Raw genomic sequence first — 27,728 nt, forward strand, 5'->3', positions numbered from 1 at the left:
AAATGATCTTCAACCCAACCCCCCACCCCTCCCCCGAAAAAAAAGGAAAAAAGAAAAGAATCCAAATGTCCGAGGACTCATCCTGTCTTCAATCTGTTTCAACTGCCACAAAGTTTGTGGAGGTACAATGTCAAGTGGCCGTTCTGAACGGTCACAGGCCTTGGTGGGCAGGTGTTACGGACAGGAAATGTGACCTGTGGGTTTCAAGAACTCCATTCTTAAACTGGGGTGCCAGAAAAATTTTGAAAGTATCTTAGATGCATTTTTTTTAGGTGTATTTATTACCCGAAAGAAGCCAACACAGAACCTAATAAAAATAACCTCAAGATTAAAATGTCATAGCTTAACTAGCAGTGCACAGAATATAGAAACATTTTCATTATTTCCTCCCAAATGTCCGTGTAAGCAGGTTGGAAGCATCTCCTTCCTGGCTCTAAAACCAAAGTGAAACCAATGTCATGGCCAAGAAAAAGCCTATGAAAGAAGAAAGTAAACAGGCAGGGGTGCCTGGGTGGCTTAGTCAGTTCAGCGGCCAGCTCTTGATGTTGGCTCGGGTCGCGGTTTGAGGGATCAAGCCCCGAGCTATCAGCGCGGAGCCCGCTCGGGATTCTCTCTCGTCCTCTATCTCTGTATCGCACGTGCTCTCTCTCTAAAGAAGTAAATAAAAGAAAAAAGTAAACAGGCCAGTTATGTTTTATGGTTCACACAAATAGCCACTTCTTACCACTGCCTTACCCTATAGCATTAACCGTAGAACACATATGTGTAAATACATATGCTATACCGTATTCACGTAATTACGTGCATTTCTAAGGGTTCCAGACACCGACTTCATAATCATCTAATTTCACTTGCAGGGCAGAAAAAGCGAAATCCAGATTATGGAAGACTCGGGGCACTCCTGAGTCCAGATCTGCCCGTGTGTGGGTCACACCTAGGATGCCAGCCTCCTCAAGACCCGGGGGTAGAGGGGAGGCAGGGGAGGGAGGCAGAGGCCGCTGGCTACTGACCGACTTCACTGAACTCCCCAAGCAGGATGTGAATCACCATGCGTTTTGCTGTCCTCCTCAGAAATGCCCTCAGGACGCCGCGCTGTGGTCGAAGCACTGAAGGGTGTCCGTGCCGCACGCGAGCTGCTGAGCCAGGGCACCTGTGTCGTCCCGAGAGTCCCTCAGCCCGGACCGCAGAAGGAGCTCGACGCAAGCTGCGTGCTGGCCTGCGCAGGCCAGGTGCAGGGCTGCGTGGAGACAGAGGCCACACAAATCTGGCGTGGGACCCCTGGGGCGACGCCCACCCGGGGAGCAGCTATTCCTACAAACAACACCCCCTCGGCTACACAGAATTTCTGTATTCTGTAAATTTGTCTCTACACCTTTGTCTCTACGAGATCAAAACATTTTTCCTTTTAACCTGATTGGGTTGGAAATGGTTTTAAAAACATCAACCAATTAGAAGACTTAACAGATCTGTCTACAGCAACCAAGCAATTTAACGAACGAGAAACAGGAGACTTGAAATGGCAAAGAAAAGACTTTCAAAGTTCTGTGAACTTTCCGTGTCAGTAGAAATACTGCCACAAATAAGAATGATGTGACAAAAAGAAACACTGACACACCTTCCCTTGGAAAGCTAGCACTGAAGGTTTCTGGCATCATGAGCCCCAGGATCCCGTGTTCTGCGGAGAAAAGTCTTGTGTCCCTGAACTTGGTGACTGTCCTGTGCAGCCTCGGAGGGAGTTTCTGAAGCATCACGAACGTACTGGCAAGGTAGGCCGCCAGAGCACAGGGTGTTAAGGGGAGGGTTTATTCTAACGTCCGAATCCAGAGGAGTAGCTCTGAAAGCATTTTTCTGAGCCCCAACTTTAAGAAATTATAGTGGTTACAGTTTTCAAATACACTCGAAAGAGAGACAACCTAAGAGAAATCTGTACTGTTGGGACAGCTGGCATCGCCGTGGATTAGGATAGAAAGTACGTCCACGGTGCACGCACGCGCTGCTGTGGTTCAAATAGCGGTGATAACAACACAGTGGCAATGACCAGCAGGCATCACCATTGCCATGGTAACAGCAACGCTCCCACAGCTTTGCCAACAGATGTTATTCGAAACAAAGCTTGCTGAGCTACTAGGGGCGTAACATGAAAGCCAGTGTTTTTAATAAGAAAGTCCGTGTACCGTTTACATCCAGTTTACTATTAACTTCCAAGGCATGTGTGAGAAGCCTACCTGATCGATTTCTTGCGTCTTTACAGTTGATGTCGGCACCCAAGGCTAAGAGCATCTGGACTGTGCTCACGTGTCCTTCCTGAGTGTTGAAATACACTTGTTATCACCGTGACAAGGACACAAGTGAGGCATTCAACGCTAATAATGCACGCTAGGTACTTCTTCTAAAATACTCAACTGCTGACACTGAATTCTCACCTCTAAAGGAAGATGCGTGCGGCTCTCAAGTTCAAGTATAAACCGTTAAAGATTTTGGTGACATTTGGTTATTAAAATACAGAGGATCTACTCTCTAGGTCCAAATTATCGACTAATACAGCTGGGTTTCCTTCAGTGTAAGGAGTATATATCCGGATTTATACTGAACTTGCAATTCCGGAATCTCTCCAAGCAAACATGCATGTTGCTGGATAAACAGGAAGAGACAGCAGCCTGTCCTGGATGGGAGCCTTGTCACGGCTCATGTCACCATTTACCAAGCACTTTACAGGTTTCCTGTCCAGCCAGCCACCCAGCCAGTCAGTATGCAGTCAGTACACGGTGAGGCGGAAGTCAAGGTTGCACATTACAGTGTTAGGACCCACTGGCTTGAGCCCCCAGGGCCACCCCAACCCCCCCCCCCCCGCCCCACCCAATTCCTCCTGGGGGGACACCGGCAGGAGAGTGCAGTTCACAAGAAAAAAATTTATTCCTGTTGCAGCCAGAAAAATAAGTAAAGCCGCTTAAGATAATACACAAAACACTCCTAACACTTAAAACGGGGCTGTAAGGAGCCACTTTTCTAGTGAAGACGTTTTGCACGTCTTAACCGTTTTCGAAGCAGAAGAGCCTCACAGAAACCTGAGCTGAAATCCAGTGTACGGACAGAGCACTAGGAATTTCACAGAATGAATTTTTTTGGCTTCGAATAACATTCCCGAAAACGGAAAGGCACAAAGGCGGAAAGGCAGGCGCGAACACAAAACGCAGGCGTTACTGAGAGTAGAGGTTTTACCCAGAGGCAAATAAGGGCAGGTTTCTATTTTAAGGGACACTTCAGGGGCAGGTCACGGGCGGTTCCTTCCCGCACAGAGATGGAACCAAAGAGACAGGGCCGCGAGCTGTCCGCCGCAGGGAAGGAACCGACCTTCGCCGCGTAGTGCAGTGCAGTGAGGTGGCCTGATGCTGCTCTCACGTCCACGTCCGTGCCGAGTTCACAGACCAAGAAGCGGATGGCTTCGTTCTGCCCAGTGAGCGCTGCCCTGTGGATGGCCTGCGCCCCCAGGGAATCCTGGGCAGACGCGCTGGCCTGGTAGATGGGGGGGGGGGCGGGGGAGCGGGTAGAACAAAGGTAAGAAGCAAAGAGACCCGGTCCACGGACCTTCTGACATCTGGGCAAAACTTTAGACTTTGTAGGTTTTTCTGGGCAGATGGTAACACAGCTGCTGCCAGACCCTCACAGGCTCTCCAACCAGAAGGTGGGCACGCTCCAGCCAGAAGGGCACCCGGGGGGGCAGTGAGACCGCCGCTCAGTGTTACATTATCTACTCCTCACAGGGACCCCCTGAAGAAATCACGTGTCTCCACATCACAGACGGAAACACTAATGCTCCAGGAGGTCAAGGGGTCCCCCGGGGAGACCGTGGCAGAGCTGGGATTTGAACCAGGGATTGGAACAACTATGCTCTTGGTTGTTCCCGGAGCTAAAACTTGTAGGAAAAAGCAAAGACATAAAACCACTTCCGTACCTGATGCTTTTCCAGCAGCAGCCTGGCTACGTCGATGTGGCCACACTGAAGCGCGTCCATGAAGGGTGTGGAGCCACACCTGTCCCTGCAGTCTGGTTGGTACTGGCCCCTGGAGTCCAAACCCACGGTAGGTGACGTGTGGTGCGGACGAGCTGGGACAATCTGGAGCGTGCTCCCCTCCCCTTTCTCCAGAGCCAGCCCACTGTCCCCTGCACCTCCGCTCCCCCTCTGACCTCCCTCCCCCTGTCCTACAGACCCTCATCTTTCCAGCTTCTTCTGCCAGAAGCTGGAGGTCACCCCTGATCCCTCGTAACTGCTGTTACCAAAATCTCAATTCCGTGTCCGAAACACAGCCTCCGACCCATCTTCCTCCCCTGGGCTCCTGCCCGTGAATCCATTCTTTTAGGTACCCTGGGTGTGGCCGTGCCTGCTTAAAACTCGTATGGGCCAATCACAAAGGACAAAATCTAAAACGTCACAACCACGGAGTCAGGACATTGTGACATCCACCCCTCTCTCCAAGTTCCTTCCTTGCACCCTCCCTCCTCCCTGCGCTCACCACACCCCACCTCCTTCCTGATCCCCCTCCTCCCACCTTCTTCTTTGTCCCACCTCCTTCCTGGTCCTCCTCGTCCCACCTTCTTCTCAGTCCTACTACCCACTTGTCCTACCTTCTTCATACTCCTGCCTGTTCTACCTTCATCTGGGTCCTGCCTTTTTCTGTTCCTACCTACCTCACTGTCCTATCCTTTCTGTTCTCACCTTCAGCCTATCCTCTTCCTGGTTCTGCTTTCTCAGTACTGCCTTCTTCCATTCCGACCTGTCCTACTTTTTCTTAATTCAGCTTCCAAGGTGACCTTCTTCCTTTCCTACCTTCTCCACAGACCTGCCTCCTCCCATCTTCCTTGTTTACGGCACTACCAGTCCCACCTTCTTCCTCGTCCTCTTCTCAGTCCTGACTCCAAACGGACTGACCTTCTTCCCTTCCTATCATCACCACGGTCCTACCTCCTACCTGAGCTTTCTCCGTTTCTACCTTCCTTATGGTCTCAGCTGTCCTACTTCCTACCTGGTCTTCTTCTACTCCTACCATCTTCACAATCCCACCTCTACCTTCTAACAAAGTCTTACCTCCCTCGTCCTCCTGACATTTTCCATTCTTATCTTCTCCATGGTCACAACTGTCCTACCTTCTTCCTGGTCCTCTCTTCCTTACAGTCCTACCACATCCACCTGTCCTACCAACTTCCATTCCTACCTTCTTCTTGGTCGTGCCTCCCACCTGACCTACCTTCTGTTCCTACCTGTCCTACCTCCCACCCATCCTGTCTTCTGTTCCTACCTTCTTCCTGGTCTTCTGTTCGTCCTGGTCCTGCTTCCCACCTGACCCACCTTCTTCCGTTCCTATCTGACCTCCCTCCTCTCCTGTCTTCTTCCATTCTTACCTTCAGGGTCCTATCTGTCCTACCTTCTTGGTCCCACTTCCACCTGTTCTACCTTTGTCATGGTCCTCTCTGTCCTACCCTCTCCGTGGTCATTCTCTTCTCCTCCAGTTGCCTAGCTCTTTGCTGCCTTTGCATCTGCTGATCCCCTCTGCTTGGAACACCGTTTCTCCCTTCTTCGCTAGGTGAACTCCAACCTCTCCTTCAAATTACAGTTTCGATATGACCTCACAGAGGCCTCTCCTCTCCCTTCCATCTACCGTACGATCTTTGCTCCTGCACAGCACTGCATGAAGCCCTGTTCTCTTCCTACTATACATCATCTCCTCAGATAACCTCTCCCAGTCTCGTGAATTCAGTCAACACTTCTATGTTGATGATGCTCACATTTATAGCTCTGCTCACACCTCTCCTGTGGGACTCAGATCTGTGTCTGTGGCTCCCCACTCCATGTCTCTGCTTGGGTGCCTCACAAGCACATGCAACTCAACGTGTCCCGAAGTGAAATTATCATCTTCCCCGCAAACCTGCTCCTCCTGCAGTATTTTGTCTCAGTAAATGGCACCAGCACCACCGCCGGATGCTTCGGTGAGAAACCTGTCATCCTTGACTTCTCCTTCCTCATTCCCTTGATCCAATTATTCACCCAGATCTGTTGATTCCGCTTCCTTAGTATCTCCCAATCTCTCTCTCCACCCCTACGGTCAGCATCTTAGTACAGCCACGATTTCTCTTGTTTAACTGTAATGGCCTCCCAACGTTCACTGCACCCACTCCTGCTTCCCTTCCTACCCGCTCTCTGTTTTCCAACCAGAGGACCTTAAAAAATGCAAACTTCTTACTGCCGTCCACCCACCCCTCTGCTTACAACCCTTCAGTGGGGCCTTATACGTTTCGAATAAGATCTACAGTCTCACACAGCCCCACCTGAGTCCAGTCTTCCTCTCCAGCCTCATCGCGTACTGTCCTCCCTTCACTCCTTAGGTATCAGCACACCCTCAACTTCTCTCAGCTTACTAACACACATGCTTTCTCTCTGCTCTGAGCATTCCCGGGTACTGTTACCCCTGGAATGCTGCCACACCTCCCACGCTCAGCCTCCTTCAGATCATGGCTTAAATATCCCTGGGGCCAAGATTTCACACTCCCGGCCAAGTTGGGTCTCCCTGTCTTATGTTCCTGGAGGGATTCTGCAATTCCTGGCACTCATCAGACTCACAGGATGCGAACAGTGTCTTCTCTGCCTGTGTGTGAGTTCCATGAGGGGGGACCCATGCTGGCTGGCTTCTGTTGTAGCCCGTGCATCTGGCATAGTGCTTAGAGCTTAGATGCTGAACGAATGAAGACATGAATCCTTGTCGAACGAACAGATACATGGATGATTTTTCCCCCTTATGGTTGTCAGCTATTTTTGTGTCATATTCTTTGAGTTATCTTATGTTCTTTGTTCATTTCTCTTTTCGCACTGTAGTTTCTGAGCAATTTTTCTGAGCTCTACTTACAGTATCAATATTAAGCATCACAATTGGTGAATACTTTGTTCAATTTGGTGTTTTGTTCTTACCTCTGTAGAAGCACCTTTACTGCCTCTAAACAGCCATGCATTGCTGGGAGAAGAGAGTTGAGAGTCAGAGCCTTTTAGTGCATGTATAAAACTTTCTTTTCCTCTTCTTTCTGCCCTGTCCTCTTAGCTATCACTTATGGGAAGCAGTAATTAGATACACTGTTACCACACTAGACAAATAAAAATTTAGCTGGGTAAGTGGTAAAGATGTTGCCAGTCAACATTTGATTATCTTGTCTTTATAAACACTTTCATGGCAAATTCTCAGTCCTAAACTTTCTCTTCAATTTTGTGCTGCAAATCCTTAGGGCCGGTCAGTTTTTGTGTAGGAAAAACATATTATCGTAGACAAACATATTAATAGTGATCCACAACAAAATAACCAGGAATGTAATTCTCCTGCTAAAGAAAACCAAACTTAATAATAAAGATTTCAACTATCTGTTCTCCACCACTTTTTGTGAATGGCTAGGTGCTGATTGTTTCTAGTTTCTATGGCAACTAGTCAAACAATTCAAGAGCAAAAAGAAAAGTTTTTCTACTCACTTATAAAGTGCTCCCCCCCCCACCTTTTTTTTTGGTTGAGAGAGACAGAGAACATGAGTGGGCAGAGGGTGAGAGAGAAAGAATCTTAAACAACACTTAGCATGGAGCCCAAAGCATGGCTCAATCTCATGACTACGAGAACATGACCTGAGCTGAAATCAAGAGTAGGATGCTTAACCGACAGGTGCCCTTCACTTATAAAGTTTTAGAAAGAATTCCTTGGTCTCTAACTGCTCTCTGTGGCCATAATAATTGTATGCGTATTTCCTACACTATATCATGTCATAGGTATTCATGTTTTGAGAAACTATAGCCCTGTATTCTAATTCAATGTACTATGCAGAAGGCTGAAGATTATTTTCTAAATTTCTTTTTTTTTTAAAGTTTATTTCTTTTTTGGGAGATAGTGAGTGGGGGAGGGGCAAAGAGAGGGAGAGAGAGAAACCCAAGTAGGCTCCACGCTGTCAACACAGAGCCCGAAGTGGGGCTTGAGCCCACAAACTGTGAGATCGTGACCTGAGCTGAAATCAAGAGGTAGGTGCTTAACTGGGTGAGCCACCCGGAACCCTTATTTTCTAAATGTCTTGATCTGGACTTTTGAGGTCTTTAATATCTGTGTTATACCACAGCACTTTTTGCTTTCCACTAATTAAAAATAATCTACAAATAGGCAATTCAGATTTAAGGATAATCACTCAGTTGTGCCCCAAGTTTTTATTGACATTATCACTGGATAAGTCAAATACACTCAGGCCCAGGTACTTAATTACAAGCACCTACATTTATTTACATGGTCAGCACTATGGTAGGTGCTGCTGACGATGTGCAGAAATACAGTCTCTTTTTATCCTGCCCGAAACAGTAACAACGTAAGAAGATGCTGAAAATAGCAACACCCAGCTGTTCTGTGCTCACTGTGCATCAAGCACTGCGCCAAGGGATTTATGTACGTCGCGTTCCTTGAAGTCTACAACAACCTTGTGGTACGGGCATCGTTATGGTCATGATTTTGCTGATGAGGAAACTCACTTAAAAGACTAAGTTCGTTGCCCACGGTCAAAGACAGTAAGGCACAGAACCAGCTTTCTGTCTAGGAAACTGGGGAGGACTGGACAGATATACAGGAAAAGCGAATGAATAGGAGGAAGAATGTTTGTGCCACGTTCCATTAGTTTGGACAGCAAACTGTGTGCCAAGATGTCCCAAAGCTGCTCTTATTCCTGGCCCTCTAGTTTCCAAACCCCACCCCCGTGGGCGACTCTAACTAGAAGGCGTTCTGCGGCGTCAGGCCAAGTGGCTGCACATCTACGCGTGCGTCCCTGCAGGGCTCCTGGCCGTACCTGCCGTGTGCAGGGGGGTTCTCCCGATCTTGCTCTCCGTCTTCCAGGCGTCTGGGCAAACAGTGAGCAAGTACTGGAGGATCACAGGGTCCCCCTCTCGGCTGGCAACGTGGACACTGTTCCAGCCGTCTTTGTTCTTGAGAAGTGGATTAGCGCCATGTTCCACAAGGTCCTGGATCACCTCGAGATTCCTCCTTGTGCAGGCCATCATCAGTGGGGTCCTAAGGCCAACGAGGACAAACCGTCAGACGGAAGGGCAGCTGAGACGTTAGAAGCGTGCGACCAGGTCTTCAGAAAATCACGTGTCCTTGGCAGAGATGAAAACCTATGGGACTCGGGGGTCTGGGAAGCAGGAAAACAGCTTCGACGGGCAACTTCTCTGCCTGCTGTGAGGCCCCTAGAATAGGTGTACCCGAAGGAGGGGAACAGCGAGGAGGCAGGCCCGCTTCAGAACTAGTTTGCACTATGGGGCTGAACTGAGACAGAGTGAGTGGAAACCACAGTCTGTCTTGTAGTGTTTGTGTAAGAGGTACCCTGCCAGACTTATCCCATTTACTTCAGTCAGTAACTGTTTCTTAAATTGTGCTGAGAAGGCATCAAAAAAGAACATTGGACATAGTGCCTCCCCAGGAGGAGCACACATGGGTGACACAAACCAAACAGCGTGACTATAAGAAGTTTCTGAACTGACTTGTGTCCACAGTTATGGGAATAAGCTACATGAATGTCAAGAGAGGTGACTCTATCCTTCCTTTCCTTTTCTGCCACATAAATGATTTGGGTGAGCCATTTCAATTCCATGAGTTTCTGGTTTCTTCCTTGCAAAATGAGGAAGACACAACCCCTGGAAAGCAAGGGCAGATCTTACTTACCTCCTTATTCCCAGGGGTTAGAACCCACGTCTGGCACACAGCAGGGAGCTCACTATACGTGGGTGACCTCCAAGGCCTCATCTGGATCTAGCTCCTAAGATTGTTGTGATATTAATTAATTACCAACACTTTGGGGGCGGGACGTAGTAGTGATAGTAAGAGGGGGAAACCCAAATAAATGAAGGCTGGAACCTTCCAGAAAGACTTCACAGAGGGAAGAATCTTGAGCAAGGCATGAGGATTGGAAAAGCAGGGAAGGTACAGCAGAAAGCCAGGAAGGGGAGAATGGGCAAAAATGCCTCCCTAGGACTATACCTGCCAAATACATCGTCAAATGAACCTTGCCCTTTAATGGTTATTTGAGGGGAGGCCGGTTCCCCACAGAATTGTTTTGAGGCACGTATGAGGTAACGTGTTCCTTGTTAAGGTCTTTAGACCTACTGCCCAGCAGCAGCAGAAATTCAGTCTTGTGCTAAGTCATGGCCAAAGTGCAGCCCTCAACACATACCCATGCAGACTCCCCCACCCCAGCGAGCAAGACGCACTTTATTTAACTATAAGGCTATCTGCCGTGGCTCATACTTCTATCAGATCAGGAATCTGTTGCAGGCAGGAACTTCATTACGTTATGATTCTTAGGCTGTTCATAACCCCTAAGGAGGCCCAGGTAGTGAGTACTGAACACAATGTCGCTCTAACAAAATGCAGCTGGTTTGGGTGATGGCACAGGTGAGTGTGTAGACTGTGGAGGCGGTTATGCAAGGCTATTCCCGTGATAAGATCACACAGAGCACCGCACACACTCAAGTGTCCTTACAACTGGTGAAATCTGAATGAGTACACTGACTGCAGCAACGTCAGTTTCTTAGTTTTGATATCCTACTGCAGCTGTGTAAGATGGTACCTTTAGGGGCAGCTGGGGGGTGGGCTTGTGGGGCTTCCAGCAACCTTTGTTTGCAACCTTCTGTGCACCTTTATTTCAAAGTAGCAAGTTCAAACAATGACACTGGTGTACTCATGCAGCTAGGCGAGGCTCAAGCTATACAGGGTACAGACAATTCCCTGTTTGATCGTATTCTATACTCTTTCATGAAGAGAACGGGTTTGGAACACAAGGTTGGAGCACTTGACCCCGCAAGAGTAGGAACAGTGGTCGCAGTGGGTCATCTGTCCTGTCGGGGAAGGCTGAGAAGCTATGGGGTCGAGGTGGACAAAGTAGACGGGAATCTGGGACTCTGCGGAAAAGGGGACGGGGGAGAGATCTTTCTGGAACTCCAGCCACCTACCAGTCGGCCTTCTTGAGGCAGTCCACCGCGGCTCCTCTGCCCAGCAGGTATCGCACGCAGTCCCGGTGGCCCATGGAGGCAGCCTCGTGCAGAGGCCGCTTGTAGTCCCGGTTGGCGGCCTCGATGTCCATGTCCCAGGACTCCACCAGGTAGGCCAGCACGTCCCGATGGCCGTGACGGGCGGCGCAGTGCAGCAGGGTGTCCCCGGCGGGCCCCGGGCAGCTCGCGCGCCCGGCTCCCCGCAGCTCCTCCCGCAGGGCGCACAGCCGGCCCTCCTGCGCCAGCCGGTAGGGCCGCCGCGGGTCCCCGGGCGCCGCCATGACCGCGCGGGGCGTCCGGGGCCCCCCAGCCCTGCGCCCCCCGCCCCACACCCACCCGGTCCCGCTGCTCCGCGTGGGGCCAGTCCTCCAGCGGGCGACTCGCCGGGCGGGCCGCTGCGGACCAGCTCACGGGCGCGCGGCTAGTTCCCAGGCTGCAGCCCGCGCGGGCTTCTTTTGGGGGCGGCACCTCAGGTGGGCGGGAGCCTCCGACGGCCCCGCCCCGGGCCCGCGCTCACAGCGCGCCGCTGCGGGGTCCCCCCGGCCCGAGCGCCGCCCGGAGGAGGAGGCCGGCCCCGCAGCCGAGGGAGCCAGCTGGGGGCCGCCGCGGGCCCTCAGCGAGGGGGTGGGCCCCCGCGCGTCCCCACCCCCGACCCCTCCCGCACCCAACCTCAGCCAGCCCCTCGCCCCGCCGCGACCCCTCCTTTGGTCTCCGGGAGCTCGGAGGAACTCTGGGAAACTTTCCGCTCGCCTCCCGGGCCCCAGCGGAAGCACGGACGGGGCGGAGCCTGCCAGCGGTAGCCGCGCCCCCTGCTGGAGCGCGTTCCGATTGGTCGCTGGAGCAGTCCGTCAGCGCGCCCCCTCCTCCTGCCGTTCCGATTGGCCGTGCAGGCCGTCCGTCAGCCCTGGCGACGGGCTCTTCCCGGGGCTGCGGCTAGGGCGGAGCTGGCGGAGGAAGTCGGCGGCCTGCTCGGGCTGGCGCTGCCCTGGGGACGCTGGGACTGGGAGGCCGGGTGGCCCGGGCCCTGCGGCGGCGGCGGCGGCGGTGGCGGCGGCGGTGGCGGCGGGAGCCCGGGTCCGGAGCGCCATAGTGCGTGAGGCAGCGGACGTGGCAGGGAGCGCGGGCGGGGCCCGGCCGTGGGGACACTGAACCTCTGGGGGTCCTGCTTTGGGGTCCGGCCTCGCGGGGAGGGCAGCAGGGCCGCGGGGGCCTCCGGGGCCCGGGCCGAGCTCAGCGGTGGAGGAGTTCGTGCCCGCCGCCGGCCGCCGCGCTGCCGGGGCTCGGCGGGGCGTGCACGCAGTAGGGCGAGGGGCGCCCCCACACTGCGTTCTGTGGCCCGGGGAGGGGACAGCTGGTCGCCCCTCGTCAGTTGTTGAGGACCGAGTCTTGGGGGACGTGGCCTCGGTGGCTGGCAAGCCAGCATTGCCTTTTCTGCCCTAGTGTTTTGACCTTGGGCGAGTCACTTGATTGTGTCCTTCTGCCACTCTTTCGTTTGCAGTCTCCCTTCCCTTTTCTGGATATTAAGAAAATTGGGGTGAGGTGGGAAGGCCTCGAACTTGTTTTGTTGAGATCTAAGCAGGCTGTATCGGGTGATGGGAGAGATTAGGGCAGGTACTGAGTTCTTAGCCAGATCTTACTGGCTACTAGTCACTTAAACCTTCTGCTGTTTTCAATCCAAAAGTTGCTATTTGCTAGGCCTGGAAAGAGGCTTTACATTTTTGTGTTGTGCTGTGTGGTAAAGTACTTTACGTTAATTATCTAATCTGCAAACAAGCCTGTAAGGCAATCATTACAGGTGTGGAAATTGAGGCCTAAAGAAGTCCTTTCCCCCGTGCAACTACAGGTAGTAAAGTCTTCTGGAACAAAGGTAGCTCCTAGCTGGTGGTTTCTGGAGCTGTGCTCGAATAAATTAAGGGAGATTAAAAAAAAAAAAAAAAAAAAAAAAAAAAAAAAAAAAAGACCTCTGGTTAGGGACCCATGAAAACAAGCCCGTTTTCCTAATGAGCATATTGAATTTGGTTCATTTTCTGAGTAATATGGGTAGTCATTGGAGACAGAAGTGGGTCCAATATCAGCTTTGCCAAAGTTACTGTTACATTACGTCTTGCCACTTCAACAAAAGGTAGGCATCCAATTATTTTGAAATGCACGACGTTTTAGAACATGCCCAGCCTGCTTTTACTACAGCCGTTGGTTTGGTGCAAATGGAAGTTGAACATCTAGTAACTTCCTATTTTTTGCTGCTAATGCCCTCCCCCATCCTAATTACACACGGCTTCACCTTTTCTTGCCTTATGTCTCCAGTTTCCCTGTTTTAAAAAACAAAATGGGGGGACACACACAGATGCACAATACGAATATTTCAGACCCAGAGAATTGGTTATGTAACTAGTGCCCAGCGCAATTAATTCTGCCTCTCCTAGGTTCTTCAGCAACCTAGCTTCCGTATCCCCCTCTAGATAACTAGATGATAATGGACATGAGCATGACCACAGCCCTTGTAATTTTCTAGCAAGAGCTTGGTGTAGAGGGGAGGAATCTTTATAGTATGCTAACAGATGGAGCTGTGCTTGGGTCTCGCTGATTTCCCAGTTGGACTGCCCGTTCCTTTTGTGCAGGCTTTGGAATTTGTGGTCTGGTGTTTAGTGTCACATTTCTCACATAGTCAGTGCTGGCATTGTGATTTGCTACGTGGCTGTCTGCTCTCCTTATGTCGTATTTCGTGGTGCTGTAGCATTCAGCTTTGGTCATCAGTTCATGATAATTGACATCTTTTTGTGATCTGGGAGCGCATGAACGCTATTGGTATCGGTCTTAGAACTGTATGTTCAGATTTGTTGCCATCGTCTGTTCTCTGCTCATCATATCCCTCTATCCTTCCCAGGCTGATTTTATTTGAAAGCTGAATTTGGATTCTGTCTGTGCCCTTTGGGCTGTGAAATCACTTACTCCTAGAAATTTATCTGTCATCAGAGCATCTCACGTCGTCTTAGAGCTTCAACTGTCTCTCTCATGCCTTTTGAGGACCAGTCCTTCCTGGAGCTTAACCTGGCATTTCACAGGTAACTTTAGAACAGAACAAACAACTGTTTTCAAAACCGGAAACTTTCATCTTCCCCTTCAAGGAAAAGGCAAGTGAAACAAAAAAACACTATCTCTCTTTTACTCCTTAACATGGTTACTGACCTGACCACTGGGTTCCAGGCAGAAATGTCAGTTACCTTTGTTGTTCTTTCTCTTTGATCTCTTTCAGTCTTGTCAAAAAAGAGGTGTTGGACTTCCTTCCTGTTCCCCTTCTCCCTGTTTCTGCTGCTCCCAGGCCTTTACCAACTCTTGTCTCGGTCAGGGAAGTGACTTTGTCTTATTTTACTGGCAATCTCTGTGTCTACCCATCCTCTGGACCCAGCTTCCAGGATTACTGTTCTGGAGTGTGGATTTGACTGTACATTGACCCGCCTGGTACGCTGGATGATCCCCTGAATCTCCTACACTAAAGCCCACAATTCCTTTAGTGTTTAACGCTTTGCAATCTGTGCCTCTAAATTCCTTTTCCAGCCTTGTTCCCCATCCATGAACTTCTTGTTCTAATGAAATTCGATTTCGCACCACACCAATGCTGTGCTATTTTCCTGTGTTTTTTGCACATACTGTTTCTCCTGCCTTACTGAATCCTACTCCTCTTTTGAGGCTGAACACTTCATAAAGCCCTTTTCAACGTTGTTACTCTGTCCCCTTTACTACCACAGCCCTTCGTGCATGCACTTGTGCAGCATTTATATTGCCTTATGTATGGTACCTTGTGTTTGTTTTGTGGGCTGCCTTATGGGCAGGCAAAATCTTTCCTGTGTTGTGTGCTCACTGTTTAAAATAGCATTTGACATTAGAGATACTCAGAGAGGAAGCCCTCACGGTGTTTATAATGAATCTGGGTCATGGTAGATACTTGAGTACTTAAAAGTGGTCGTGGAATTGAATGGACAATAGAACAAGCGTCTCAAATACATGAAAATGTATTCTGGTCTGTAAATAGCCATCATTGTCTTATTTTTCCTTTTCTTTCACCGTTCCTTCGTATCCTTGTGAGAAACCTGCGTCTCCGTCCTTGTGCACTGTAACAAGTGAGTGCTGTCTCTCCGTGGGGAGCAGGTGTTTGTGGGGCGTGAGAGGATCTGAGGAAGATGAAGCCTGGGGGCCTGGGCCTTTGGGGTTTAGGGAGAAGCAGGATGTGGCGGTGGGAGGGACCTGTGTCATAGGAGCTAGACCCGGAGTGTTTTCTTTCTGTGTTTGTTTCTTGTAGTGCTAATGGGGACAAACTGTTTTGAAGTTTTTCCATTTTGAGCTTACCGTATTTAGTGATATTTTCCTTTCAGCTAACATTTCCTACATACTTGCTTGTTATTAAATCTCTGGTTATGACATTTCAGTGAGTAAAAAAAAAAAAAGTGATCCAGAAATTAAACCTGAAGCTGCTTTAAACCTTTCTGATTATGGAAGGCAGGCTGTGACAGTAGAAAGAACACTGCCCCTTAGGGAGTCAGAAGAACTACGTGCCGTCACCTGCAAGCCGCATTGCGACTTGAAGCAAGCCTTGTCTGAGCCCCCTGTGAAATCGTGGCCCCGTCGTAGCATTGCGTGAAGTTCCAGTGGGCATATGTGAAGGAACTTCAGCAGCTACGAAGCACTTAGAAGCTGTGAGGTGTAGGGGAGGGTTTTGGAGCCAAGGAAGAACCAAACTTTTATCGAGGGAAACAGCGCAGTGGTTGTGCATTTGTTAGTTTAGTCGCAGTCACTCATGGAACAATATGTGCTGGGTGCAGGGCTGAGTGAGTCCCTCCTTCCTCCCTCCTCCCCCTAGAATACAGACCTTTCAGTCCAGCAGGGAGGACCTGTTAACGTACAGTTGGCGATAATATAGTAGCAATAAAATAACGGCAGTAGTGGTACAATTTGCCTCCGAGACGTATGTGAATAATTGTTACCAGTATCTCAAAGATGTGAGGGGGGTGGTTTTATCACTGCGGGTGCTTGCTGGCTCGAATGAACACTTTCTGCAGTGCTCAAGTTGGGGAGGTAACTCCGTTAACTGTGTTTAAATTGGGCCCTTAGTTGCAGTTTGAGCTGTGAACCCCTATCGTCACACCGCAGCACACCCCCGCTGCCTCCATCGGAAGCACAAGAGGGAAAGTGCCCACCTGTCTGTCCTCACAGAGCCCCTCCGAGAAAAGCGGAGGCTCATGGGGAGCCAACACGAGGTTCGAGGTCCGGGGACGCAGTGAGTTAGTAGCAGGACTGCCTTCTGTGGCTCTTGTTCTGAGCAGTCTCTCCGGTCAGGTACCTTGTACTAGAGAGTTACCTAGATTTGTTTATTTTTTTAAGCGGTTATTTCGCAATCTTTTCCTCCAGAAATTGGAGGCACTTAGTATCTTCATCTTGTCCGTTGAGGTCTGTAACCTGCAAGTTTTAGAGGACTTTCTGTTATCATTTCTGGTTAGTAATGTAGAGGAAGAAAGAAAGTACTTCATGTTAATTTCGATGATCCTCGACCGGTTAAAGTAGGTTTGGCTGCAGTGACAGGTCCAAACATGTAAGGACAATCAGAGTTCATTTCTCCCATCTTCTAACAGTGTGAGGTGGTTTCACGTTGTGTGTGTGTGTGTGTGTGTGTGTGTGTGTGTGTGTGTGTGTGTGTGTAAGTATTGGAGAGTGGGAGATGGGGTGGCACTCTTTAAAGCAGTCATCCAAGGACCGAGGCTGCTGGAAATGCTTCCATTTTGAACATGGGGCTTCTAAGAATGCCCTAGGGAGTCCAGTTCTCCATTAACTGGAAGAGGGGCACAGAATGGAGGAGTAAGCCTGAGAGGTCTTGTGGTCCTGACCTAGAAGAGGAACCCGTCCCTTTTTTTTTTTTTAATTTTAATTAAAAAAAATTTTATTTTGAGAGAGAACGAGACAGCAAGCACGAGTTGGGGCAGAGGAAGGGGTAGACAGAATCCCAAGCAGGCTCCGTGCCAGGAGCACGGAGCCCGACGCGGGGCTCGGACTCACAAACAGCGAGATCACAACCTGAGCCAAGATCAAGAGTCGGATGCTTAACCTACGGAGCCAGCCAGGAGCCCCGGCACCCATCCCATTTATTCACGTGCCATTGGCTTCAGCTCAGTCAGGGTGACATCCCAGCCGTGGTCGAGACAGAGGAGTGTTAGACGAGCTGTGTACTGAGGAAGAAGAGAAACCACTGTCTTTGCCACAAAACCAAAAGCACCCCGCTTTCTGTGACTTGTCGTGCAGCAGAGATCCTGGAGTGAAGCCGACGGATGAAAACAGGATTGAGGAACCACAGCCACGTGTTTCTCATTCATCGAGTATTGGAAGGTCTGTTACTTGCAAGGAGTTGTCCTCAGAACTTTGAGGGATAAGGTGATACAGTGGGTTCTCAGCCGTAGAGGGGCTGCTAGTCTAGGAGAGGTTGAGAATAACTAGTTCCAGGGAGGCTGGCGAGGGTCCAGCCTCTGTCAGCGGGCCTGGCACAGGACAGAATGGCATCTGTGCAGAGATTGGATGATGGGTGAAGGTCATAATTCCTCCCGGTAATCACCACTTTGAAGTCAGCAGAGAGTGGGAACCTGAGGTGCTCGCGGTCTGAGCTGTGGGTACTCGAAAGGGGGGCCATGAGAGTGGGGGTTGGGGACACATGTCAGGCTGTACGAAGCCATGACAGAAAAAGCAGTGTAGGAACAGGCAGAGTTCTGTGTGACAAAACGGCTTTCGTACGTTCTCAGTCTTTCCCTGTCCTGGCATGAGGGAGATGATACATGTCTGTTAGTCACTGTGCCAGGGTCCCAAGAGGGGCGCAGACGCCTGCTGTGGTGCGCAGGGGACCCTTATGGCACGGGCCTAACCTTGCGAGCTTGTCACAGAGCACTCTCCACCTGTGCTCCTTAGAGACTCTCCAGCAGCTTCGAACAGTAAGGGGAGCATCGCGCGCTTGCCGGTCAGAGGAGGGAGGCATGCCGCGAGGTTCGGGTGATGCAGGAGGAGGAGGCAGCATTTGAGCTTCTGTTTCGAAAAGTTATATTTGAACCGCTGGCTTGTTAATAAGAATGGAGAGGTGGTTAGAATTTTGCTCTGGTATTTTTTTTTTACCCTCTCACAAGAACCCTCCTGCTGTTACAGTGGATCCTGGGCCTTTCAGGAGACGCCCTGGTGTGGTGGACTCTCATCCTCACATGTCAGCCTCGATGGGACGTCATGAAGTGTTTTCCTGTACGCTGTCTCATTTGGGCCTCAGCCATCCTGTGCATTCAGCGTGGCAGGCTATCGTATTGCCGTTTTTAAGGATAAGGGAGTCAAGGCTTTCGGTGGTTACTGCCCCTCCCAGGCGGAGGCGGTCTTCCGATTCCGGATCTGAGAAGGTGCCACACAGCCCTTTAGTTCAAGGATTTGACTCCAGGGTAGCCGGACACAGGGCTGCTGGCTCTCAGTGCAGTGGGTCGCGGCGCATCATGTCTCCGAGATCTGAGGGCCAGAGAAAATAACAGGCTAGTTTTTCTGACTTCTCGCTGAAGTCCGACAAGTAATTTGTGATGTGTCAGTCCAGTCAGAGTGTCAGCTCTGGCTCCCAGGTAGGCAGTCATGGGCTCAGGGGACGCCATTTCAGATGGGCGATGTCCAGAAGCCAGATCTCTTGGCCTAGGTGCCCTGCTCCTACCACCGCTCTTAACTGTAGCTTCCTCCATGATGGCTTCATGCCGGAATACACGGGAATATACCAGAACCCTCCGGAAGCAGGGCACTGTGTTCCCCTCACACCTGTTAACGTCTTTCCTCTGCTCTTGTGCCTTTATAAGGTTTCTGCAGACATTTTATTCTCTCCACAAACATTTAAGATTCTGATGTATTTTTACAAAATAAATACCTACCTTGTCCATATTGCCTGCTTTTCCACAAACAGTTCCTTTTGGGTATTCCTAATGTTCTTTTGTCTGTCTGGGGCAGTGCCTTTAGGATCCCCCCCCCCTGTGTGGTCTGCCTTTGCTGAGTTCCACATGCAGGCAGTTCTGTGGCCAATTCCTTGTGATCTTGGAGCTTGGGGTCCTGTGCCCCCCAACCTAACTGCTTCCCTGCTCTCTCCTCCTCCTTCACCCTCAGTGGCTGTTGAACAGGTGCTGTGTGCAGAGGGTACAGTAGCGGGAAAGACTTAGTTCCTTACCTGCTTGGAGCACACTTCTTGTCGGTCTGACTCCTGGGCATGTGTTTAAGGCATTACTACCTGGTTGATGGTCATTGTCAGTGCCTCTGTGTTCTCATTATGGCATCGTTGTTACAGTTAGTCAGCTGGGGAAGGCTGGGATGAAGCCATTCTCAGGTACTTTTACAGAAAAAGTTCCAGGGTGAGTGGCGTCTGTATTAGTACCTCGTCTATACACACCTGCTGTCAGCTACTGTCTGGTTTAACAGTTTCCAGGGGCGCTTGGGTTTCTCAGTTGGTTAAGTGTCCGACTTTGGCTTAGGTCATGATCTCGAGGTTCACGAGTTTGAGCCCCGCGTCGGGCTCTGTGCTGACAGCTCCGAGCCTGGAGCCTGCTTTGGGCTCTGTGTCCCCCTCTCTCTCGGCCCCTCCCCCACTCATGCTCTGTCTCTCTTTCTCAAAAATAAGTAAACATTGAAAAAAAGTTTTTAAAAAGTTTCTGAAAGCTGAATTTAGGGGTATATTGTAGACTTGGGTGGGCATCTAAGCCCTTGATTGGCCCCGGTGTTCGAACTGGTTCTGTGTCTCTTGCCTTTTGGAAGTCTTCCTTTACCTGACTCGTACCGGTTAGCTGAGCACGTCTGAGCTGGCCCCAAGGCCCTGAGTCGTATGGATACGAGTGGTTTGATGTCCCTTTTATTCTTTTGTGACTTTACCTGTGACAGCTTTCCCCCTCTCTCCAGGCCACTTTGGCAATAGACCTTCACCTTCTTTAAATAAGATACTCTCTATTAGTAACTTTTTGCACCTATCTCCTGTTCTAATTCTAGACATTCTATTTGCCGGCTCTGAAACAATTGGGGATATTTGAATTGCTAAAAAAGCAAACTCAGTCATACATTTGGAGTGGGCAGTGTTAGTGGGCTTATTGGTTGGAATTGTGCAGCTGAACCTGGTGTACACGGAGCACCCGAATTGGGGGCCAGGATTTGTCAGTATTCTGGAAAGCGCACTGTAGCTTTACCTTCTTTCACCTTTACTGTTTTTTACCGTTTACCTTCTTTTCCTTCTTTACCTTCCTTTGCCAGTCAGACCACAGGTCCCCATTCAGGCAAAAATGATTAGGTTGTTGACTTTTGTTATATGAAGGGTTTGGAGCAGAGGTGGTAAAGTCATGCTTACATGCAAAAAGAATAATCAGACTCTAAGTTTATTTTTTTGAATGTGGAAAATTTCAAGTACATTTTATTTTTTTAATATAGATACAGCTCACATTCATTTTTTGCCTCTAAGCGTGAATGAGGCTATTTTTTTAAATGTTTTTATTTATTTGCTTATTTATTTTAATGTTTGTTTATTTTTGAAAGAGAGCGAGAGTGGGGGAGGGGTAGTGAGAGAGGGAGACACAGAATCCGAAACAGGCTCCAGGCTCTGAGCCATCAGCACAGAGCCCGATGCGGGGCTCGAACTCATGAACTGTGAGGTCATGACCTGAGCCGAAGTCAGATGCTCAACTGACTGAGTCACCCAGGCGCCCCATTTTTATTTATTTTTGAGAGACAGAGGGAGACGCAGAATCCGAAGCAGGCTCCAGGCTCTGAGCTGTCAGCACAGAGCCCAACATGGGGCTTGAACTCACGAACCATGAGATCATGATCTGAGTCAAAGTCGAACACTTAACCGACTGAGCCACCCAGGTGCCCCAAGATTAAAAAAAAAATTTAATTTTAAGTTTACATCCAAGTTAAGTAGCATATAGTGCAACAGTGATCTCAGGAGTAGATTCCTTAATGCCTCTTACTCATTTAGCCCATCCCCTCCCCCACAACCCCTCCAGCAACCCTCTGTTCTCTGTATTTAAGAGTCTCTTATGTTTTGTTCCCCTCCCTGTTTTTGTATTGTTTTTGCTTCCCTTCCCTTATGTTTATCTATTTTGTACCTTAAGTTCCTCATAGGAGTGAAGTCCTATATCTGTCTTCTCTGACTTACCTTGCTTAGCATAATACCCTCTAGTTCCTTCCACATAGTTGCAAATGGCAAGATTTCATTCTTTTTTTTTTTTTTTAATTTTTTTTGACGTTTATTTATTTTTGAGACAGAGAGAGAGCATGAATGGGGGAGGGTCAGAGAGAGGGAGACACAGAATCTGAAACAGGCTCCAGGTTCTGAGCTGTCAGCACAGAGCCCAACGCGGGGCTCGAACTCACGGACCGTGAGATCATGACCCGAGCCGAAGTCAGCTGCCCAACCAACTGAGCCACCCAGGCGCCCCTAGATTTCATTCTTTTTGATTGCCGAGTAATACTCCATTGTATATATATATACCACATCTTCTTTATCCATTCATCTGTCGATGGACATTTGGGCTCTTTCCATAATTTGACTATTGTTGATAGTGCTGCTATAAACATTGGGGTGCATATGCCCTTTCTAAACAGCACACCCTTATCCCTTGGATAAATACCTAGTAGTGCAGTTGCTGGGTCATAGGGTAGTTCTATTTTTAATTTTTTGAGGAACCTCCATACTGTTTTCCAGAGTGGCTGCACCAACTTGCGTTCCCACCAGCAGTGCAAAAGAGATCCTCTTTCTCTGCATCTTCGCCAACATCTGTTGTTGCCTGAGTTGTTAATTTTAGCCATTCTGACTGGAGTAAGGTGGTATCGCATTGTGGTTTTGATTTGTATTTCCCTGATGATGAGTGACGTTGAACATTTTTTCATGTGTCTGTTGGCCATCTGGATGTCTTCGGAAAAGTGTCTACTCAGGTCTTTTGCCCATTTCTTCTTTTTTTGGGAGTTGGGTTTGATAAGGTCTTTGTAGATTTTTGGATACTAACCCTTTATCTGATATGCCATTTGCAAATATCTTCTCCCATTCCATCAGGTTGCCTTTTAGTTTTGCTGATTGTATCCTTCGCGATGCAGAACCTTTTTATTTTGGTGAGGTCCCAATAGTTCATTTTTGCTTTTGTTTCCCTTGCCTCTGGAGACCTGTTGACTAAGGAGTTGCTGCCGCCAAGGTCAGAGAGGTTTTTGCCTGCCTTTTCCTCTAGGATTTTGATGGCTTCCTGTCTTACATTGAGGTATTTTATCCATTTTGAGTTTATTTTTGTGTATGGTGTAAGAAAGTGGTCCAGCTTCATTTTTCTGCTTGTCGCTGTCCAGTTTTCCCAGCACCATTTGCTGAAGAGACTGTCTTTATTCCATTGGATACTCTTTCCTGCTTTGTCAAAGATTAGTTGGCCATATGTTTGTGGGTCCATTTCTGGGTTCTGTATTCTGTTGAAAACAGACCTATGTGTCTGTTTTGTGCCAGTACCATACTGTCTTGATGATTACAGCTTGAAGTCCGGGGTTGTGATGTCTCCAGCTTTGGTTTTCTTTTTCAGGATTGCTTTGGCTATTCAGAGTCTTTTCTGGTTCCAGACAAATGTTAGGATTGTGAAGCTCTGTGAAGCTCTGTGAAGAATGCCGGTGTCATTTTGATAGGGATTGCCCAAGATTTTTTTTTTTTTTTTTTTTTAAACTTCTGTTAAGCCTTCAAAGAATGAACTGAAATTTGGAAGGATCATTTCTGAAGAAGTTAAGGGCCAAGGGGGATTAATGATAAAAAAACAAACAAATTGTGCTATAGTTATGCTCCTCAGTGACTTGGTTTTAGACATTTTCATGCTTAAATGTTGAGTGAGCTTCTGGCATTTGACACTACGATTTACATGAGTATTTTTAGGACCTGTGAAAACCGCTTTTATTCTTTCTTGACCATCTTCTGGAAAGGACAACTTTAATTCTGTCCTATCTATTCCTGTCTTTTCTCTCCCCTTTTTCTTTCTTTTTAAATGTAACTAATCAAAATGCTGAACAGTAGTCTAACTATTCTATTTAATGCCATAAGGAGGTAGTTAGATCTTCTATGTGTTAACAGATACAGAAGCATGAAGTCTCGGTTAAACATGAAAATAATATCCTGATAGGAAATGATTAATGTAAAGCTACTAATGTCAATACCCCTGAGACAGAATTCTAGGCACAGTTGGTGCTGTGATGTGTTGCTAAGGGAGGGTATGAAATTTCCTCCTCTGCAGATCCTCCAGAGTGTATCCGATTCTCTTCTACTTGGGGGCTTTGCTCCTGTCTTTTACATCAACGCCAATACTGACATGCTCTGGGGGCGGAGAGGCATACATCGTGGTCCCCTCAAGGAATTTACAGTGACTGTTTCATTAGTCACTGTGTTCTGCTTCTGGGACTCAGAGAAGCTAGTATGCACAGGGGATGACAAATGAGTTTATTTTTGCAAAGGTGTAGCCAACTCTGAAATATTTATGGTTATTATGGGAACATCAATGCCCTGGCTGAAGTCAAGGAAAAGATGCCAGATCTCAATTTATCCACTAGTGGTAAATTCCTTTTGAATAAACAGTTCATGAGCAGGGCTTTCAGAAGGTATAATAAATAAAAAGAATCATTTTAGGATCTTATTTTCGGGTTCTTCCTTAAATTCTAAGGAAGAAATGCTAAGAAAACTGTAAAATGACTGAAAGTTGATGGGAATTTAGGGACGAAGGAGAGGGCTGGCTGGGGTGGTCCACAGTGACTGTGGTTCTGGAAGTTAAGTATAATTTTCTGGCTAGCTTGTAGAGTTGGTGATAACTAACGAGTGTCCCATTTTTTCTGCCTGTTGGTACAAAACAGTGAGACGGTTTAAACGGAAGCATCTTACAGCCATCGACTGCCAACATTTGGCTCGGAGTCACTTGGCTGTGACCCAGCCCTTCGGTCAAAGATGGACCAACAGAGACCCGAACCACGGTCTCTATCCTAGACCCAGAACAAAAAGAGGGACTAGGGGTATGTCTTCCCAAAATACCTCCCATTTCAGAATCTGTAGCGTGTGTGGCCTTTGAGTATCTCCTGGTGTTTGTAAATATCCCTGCTGTTATTTTGTAGTCTTGTTGCAATAGTTTGACACGTTTTTCATTATTTGTGAGTTTCCGTGAAAATTCCATCCACTATATATGGTTGGTAAAAGCCCCAGGAAAACGTGGCTGAATGAATTCCGTTAGCTTGCTTAATCACAACGTGGCAGAAGACGTGCATCAGCGTCAAACCACTGCGATTTTCTGACTTTCAATAGTCCGTCAGTAAGTCCACTGGGGCCATTAGTATTCTCCAGAAGGTCCCCTCATCTAGTGCTTTCCTGGTAGGCTGTACCCTTTGTTCCCTTGTACCCGGGCTGCTGCAGTAACCTGTCTCCATGCCGTTCGGTTTTATTCCAAATCAACTGGAAAATACATCATGAAGTTGATATTCTTGAGTACCATTTTCTGTCATGCCACTGCAGCGAAATGTTCCCCTGTTACCATCCTGGACGCAGGCTCAGACTTGGCCATCACCCAATACTTATTAATTACATGCAAGTTCTACTTCTGGTAGTTTGGTTTTCTTATTACCCCTCTCTATGCCAAACGAAACCCTACTTTTGTTACTAATACCTGTTAGTGTAATCCTGATTGCATTATTTCCCTTTGATGTATTTAACTTCAGAATCCAACTCATATCTTACCTAGTCATCTTTAAATATTGTCTGATGTGTTTATCACTTTTGGAACTGCCGTAACCAACTAATGAGGCAGTTTAAACCCAGTGGTGATCTTTTGTTTGTTTTGTGTATATTCAGTCAGCTTCTCTGTGTTGTGAGTTCTTCGCTGACAAAGACTTCATTATCATGTCTATGTTTCCGTGCAGAGTTTTAGCACTCAGCATGTGGCAGTCTCTCCAGATACTGGTGTGATTGAATCCCACAATTGGAAAATACCGGGATTTAACCCAGACCTATCGACTTTAAACTCTGGGTTTCTATCAGATTGCCCCAGAATCAGTTATACTTTTTTTTCACCTAACGTAGAAAATATTAAATTCTATAAATTCTGTTAAGGCTAAATCTAGTTTTGTTCCACTCTCTTATTTTCCAAAGTAAGAATTCTGGCTACAGCCATTTCAGGAAGGAATCATGTATTTTGTTGTATATATTGCTGAGGGTTTAAAATACATCGGTGATGTGTGAAATCACCATTTGGACTCCCTTAAGTGCCTAAAAATCTGGGAGGTCAGGGACTGTATATTCCATGTTTCACTTTTTTTTTTTTAATGTTTATTTATTTTTTGAGAGAGAGAGAGAGAGAGAGAGAGAGAGAGACAGCGTGAGTCGGGGAGGGGCAGAGAGAGTCAGAGACACAGAATCCCAAGCAGACTCCAGGCTCTGAGTTGCCAGCACAGAGCCTGACATGGGGCTCGAACTCACAAACCATGAGATCATGACCCAAGCCGAAGTCAGATACCCAACCGACTGAGCCACCCACGCGCCCCTTTCTTTCCTTTTTTTTTTTTTTTTTTTTTTATCTTCATGTGTCACTTTCTGTTTGTCTCAGAATCACAGGTGCTGCATACATACTTATCGAATAAATGCGTGGACTAGGTTAGGTACCACTCTGATAATATGCAAAGGATATTGACTCCTTTCTTTTTATTTTAAGATAAATTAATATGTTTGCTTCACAGGAAGAAAAAAACATAAAGGGATTTTAACTGAGTCAAAGGAGTAGGTTTTCCTGACTCCTAATAACGTGAAGTCTTTTCTACTCATGCAAACTTAGATTTTCTGTTGTAAGAGCAAGCCAGGAGAAGTGAGTTTTTGTTAGTGGGTGTGTCCACGTGAGCAGCTGTTGACTTTTTGTCTGTCCATTCAGGTGTTCAGTTTGTACATACTGCGAGGTGGAATGTGGTCCTCAGACCAGCCAGAGACTGGCCTTTGTCTCTTTCCGTGTACGTGTCTGACTATATGATAGAGCCACATGGAAATATTTTTTCAATTAAGCCATGTATGTAATCACTCGACCTAAATCTATCCTCCTCTCTTCTCTGTGTTAATACACGTTAATTAAAAATTAGCCGGTCTCGTTTGGGTCCACAGTGGGTCGGCGGTCACTGTCCATTTCTTGTTCATCCTGTTTGGGTTTCCATACAGGTCAAGGATGTCAAAGGTACGGCACTGAATTCCTCCTAGCTGGCCAGCAGCGGCGCACCAATGACATGGCCAAAAGCAATTCTGTGGGCCAGGACACCTCTAAGGACTCGGAGGGGGAAATGATCTTTGCCGCGGAGAGCAACTGTGCCCTGCCTCGAGAAGGTGATGGAGAAGCCAGACTGGGCTCGTCAGGGTCCGCGCCGCCTGCAAGGAAGCGGTCCCGGTCCTTTGAGGACGAGAGGAATCCAGCAACAGGGACCAGTCAGTGGGACGGAGCTTCTAAGAAAACGCCACGGCATCGTTCGCTCCTGTCATGCCCAAGACCCCGGGAAGCCAGGCAGGAAGCAGAGGACTTTGTGTCCCAGCCCTCTGCGGAGTCTGGAGAACCCAGCCAGGAAGTGGAAGACGTCGGTCCTGACCCCATTCCTGACTCTTACTATGGGCTCCTGGGGACCTTGCCTTGCCAGGAACCCCAGAGCCACATGGGCAGCCTGCCCAGTGAGGTCCTGAGGCACATCTTTGCTTTCCTCCCTGTGGAAGATCTCTACTGGAACGTGAGCTTAGTGTGCCACTTCTGGAGGGAGATCATCAGCGATCCGCTGGTACGTACAGCACGCGTGGCTCTCTGAGGTCTTCTCTGAAAGCACGCGGATTAGTTCCACCTAATGCGTACCTCCGATCTTCGTGCCGCCTCAGAAATGGTGGTTTCTGTTTGCCTGCAGAATAACATCCAGATTCCCTGGGCTTTTAAGGCTTTCCTTGTTTGTCCTATGTGTTCGCAGCCTCCTTGCTCGGTTCTCAACATAGGCCTGTGTTCTCTCCCCAAGTAGCTTTCTGCATCGTGAGCATCGACTGCATATTCCTTACCCTTTGCTGGGTGGTCCAGCCGCTTCCCCACCCCCACCCCGTGGAAAGGGCCCCTCCTGTCTCTGTTCGCGTCTTACGCCTTCGAGGTCTTACGTCTTCGAGGCTTCACTCCTTGAAAAGTGAAATGGAAATCTCGTACTTTCTCTTCCTTGTGTTTCTGTAGCAGTCTCTCCCTCTGTCTGAGGCTTATCGCATCTGTGTTATGTTTTAGAGAACCTTCCTCTTCCTTTTGCATTGTTGGCTCATGGATGGGAGGCTCTGGTCCTGTTTGTTTTTGCATTCTGCACCGTGCCCATGATATTTTACATACGGTAGGTGATTCATAAATGAGTCTTGCGCGGAATCACCCCGGTGTCCCTTTTGAGGCTGATACAGCGGGCAGCCCGTGCTCTCAGAAGAGACTGCCTGCTGCTCACTTGTCCTGCCCTTCTGCTTGGGCTTTAGATACCCTTCTTCCGTCCCAGGTGCAGGTTCAAGGGCAAACCTGAGGGCTGGGAGTATGTTTTGCTTGGCTTATACGTCCCTTAGACTAGCCAGTGCAGATAAACCACAGAAATGAAGATGAACTCTGCCTTCAAATGTAGTGAGGTTTGGAAATTTAGG

At 48.5% G+C, this 27,728-nt stretch overlaps 2 protein-coding genes across 17 annotated transcripts in view; one reads left to right on the plus strand and one right to left on the minus strand.

The window, feature by feature from the left end:
• Positions 1–258: 258 nt before the first annotated feature.
• ANKRD16 (ankyrin repeat domain 16) lies at positions 259–11,322 on the minus strand. Of its 6 annotated transcripts, none has more exons than XM_045060836.1 (9): positions 11,003–11,322; positions 8,845–9,065; positions 6,959–7,001; positions 3,953–4,061; positions 3,352–3,513; positions 2,226–2,304; positions 1,616–1,675; positions 1,048–1,237; positions 259–645 (listed from the first exon to the last, which is right to left on the minus strand). In XM_045060836.1, exons 1-8 carry the CDS (start codon positions 11,320–11,322, stop codon positions 1,080–1,082), a joined length of 1,152 nt encoding a protein of 383 aa, XP_044916771.1. In that variant the 3' UTR covers positions 259–645; positions 1,048–1,079. The 6 variants fall into 6 exon arrangements, 3 of the variants coding, with proteins under 3 accessions (XP_044916771.1, XP_044916770.1, XP_023112074.1); XM_045060835.1 differs by having other exon boundaries at positions 259–649; XR_006600270.1 differs by having other exon boundaries at positions 1,011–1,237.
• Positions 11,321–27,728, plus strand: part of FBH1 (F-box DNA helicase 1) — a 217,617-nt gene continuing 201,209 nt past the window's right edge. For 4 of the 11 annotated variants that reach the window (XM_023256301.2, XR_002743636.2, XR_006600266.1 and 1 more), the window contains exons 1-3: positions 17,084–17,413; positions 23,927–24,082; positions 26,259–26,860. In XM_023256301.2, the coding sequence (XP_023112069.2) occupies positions 17,356–17,413; positions 23,927–24,082; positions 26,259–26,860 (816 nt within the window). In that variant the 5' untranslated portion in view covers positions 17,084–17,355. Of the gene's footprint in view, positions 12,131–13,951; positions 14,173–17,083; positions 17,414–23,926; positions 24,083–26,258; positions 26,861–27,728 lie in introns of those variants that run through there. The other 7 variants (XM_023256302.2, XM_023256305.2, XM_045060834.1 and 4 more) reach the window with 7 other exon arrangements.

The sequence above is a fragment of the Felis catus genome, chromosome B4 (genome assembly GCF_018350175.1).
Source record: "Felis catus isolate Fca126 chromosome B4, F.catus_Fca126_mat1.0, whole genome shotgun sequence".
Classification (NCBI taxonomy): Eukaryota; Metazoa; Chordata; class Mammalia; order Carnivora; family Felidae; genus Felis; species Felis catus.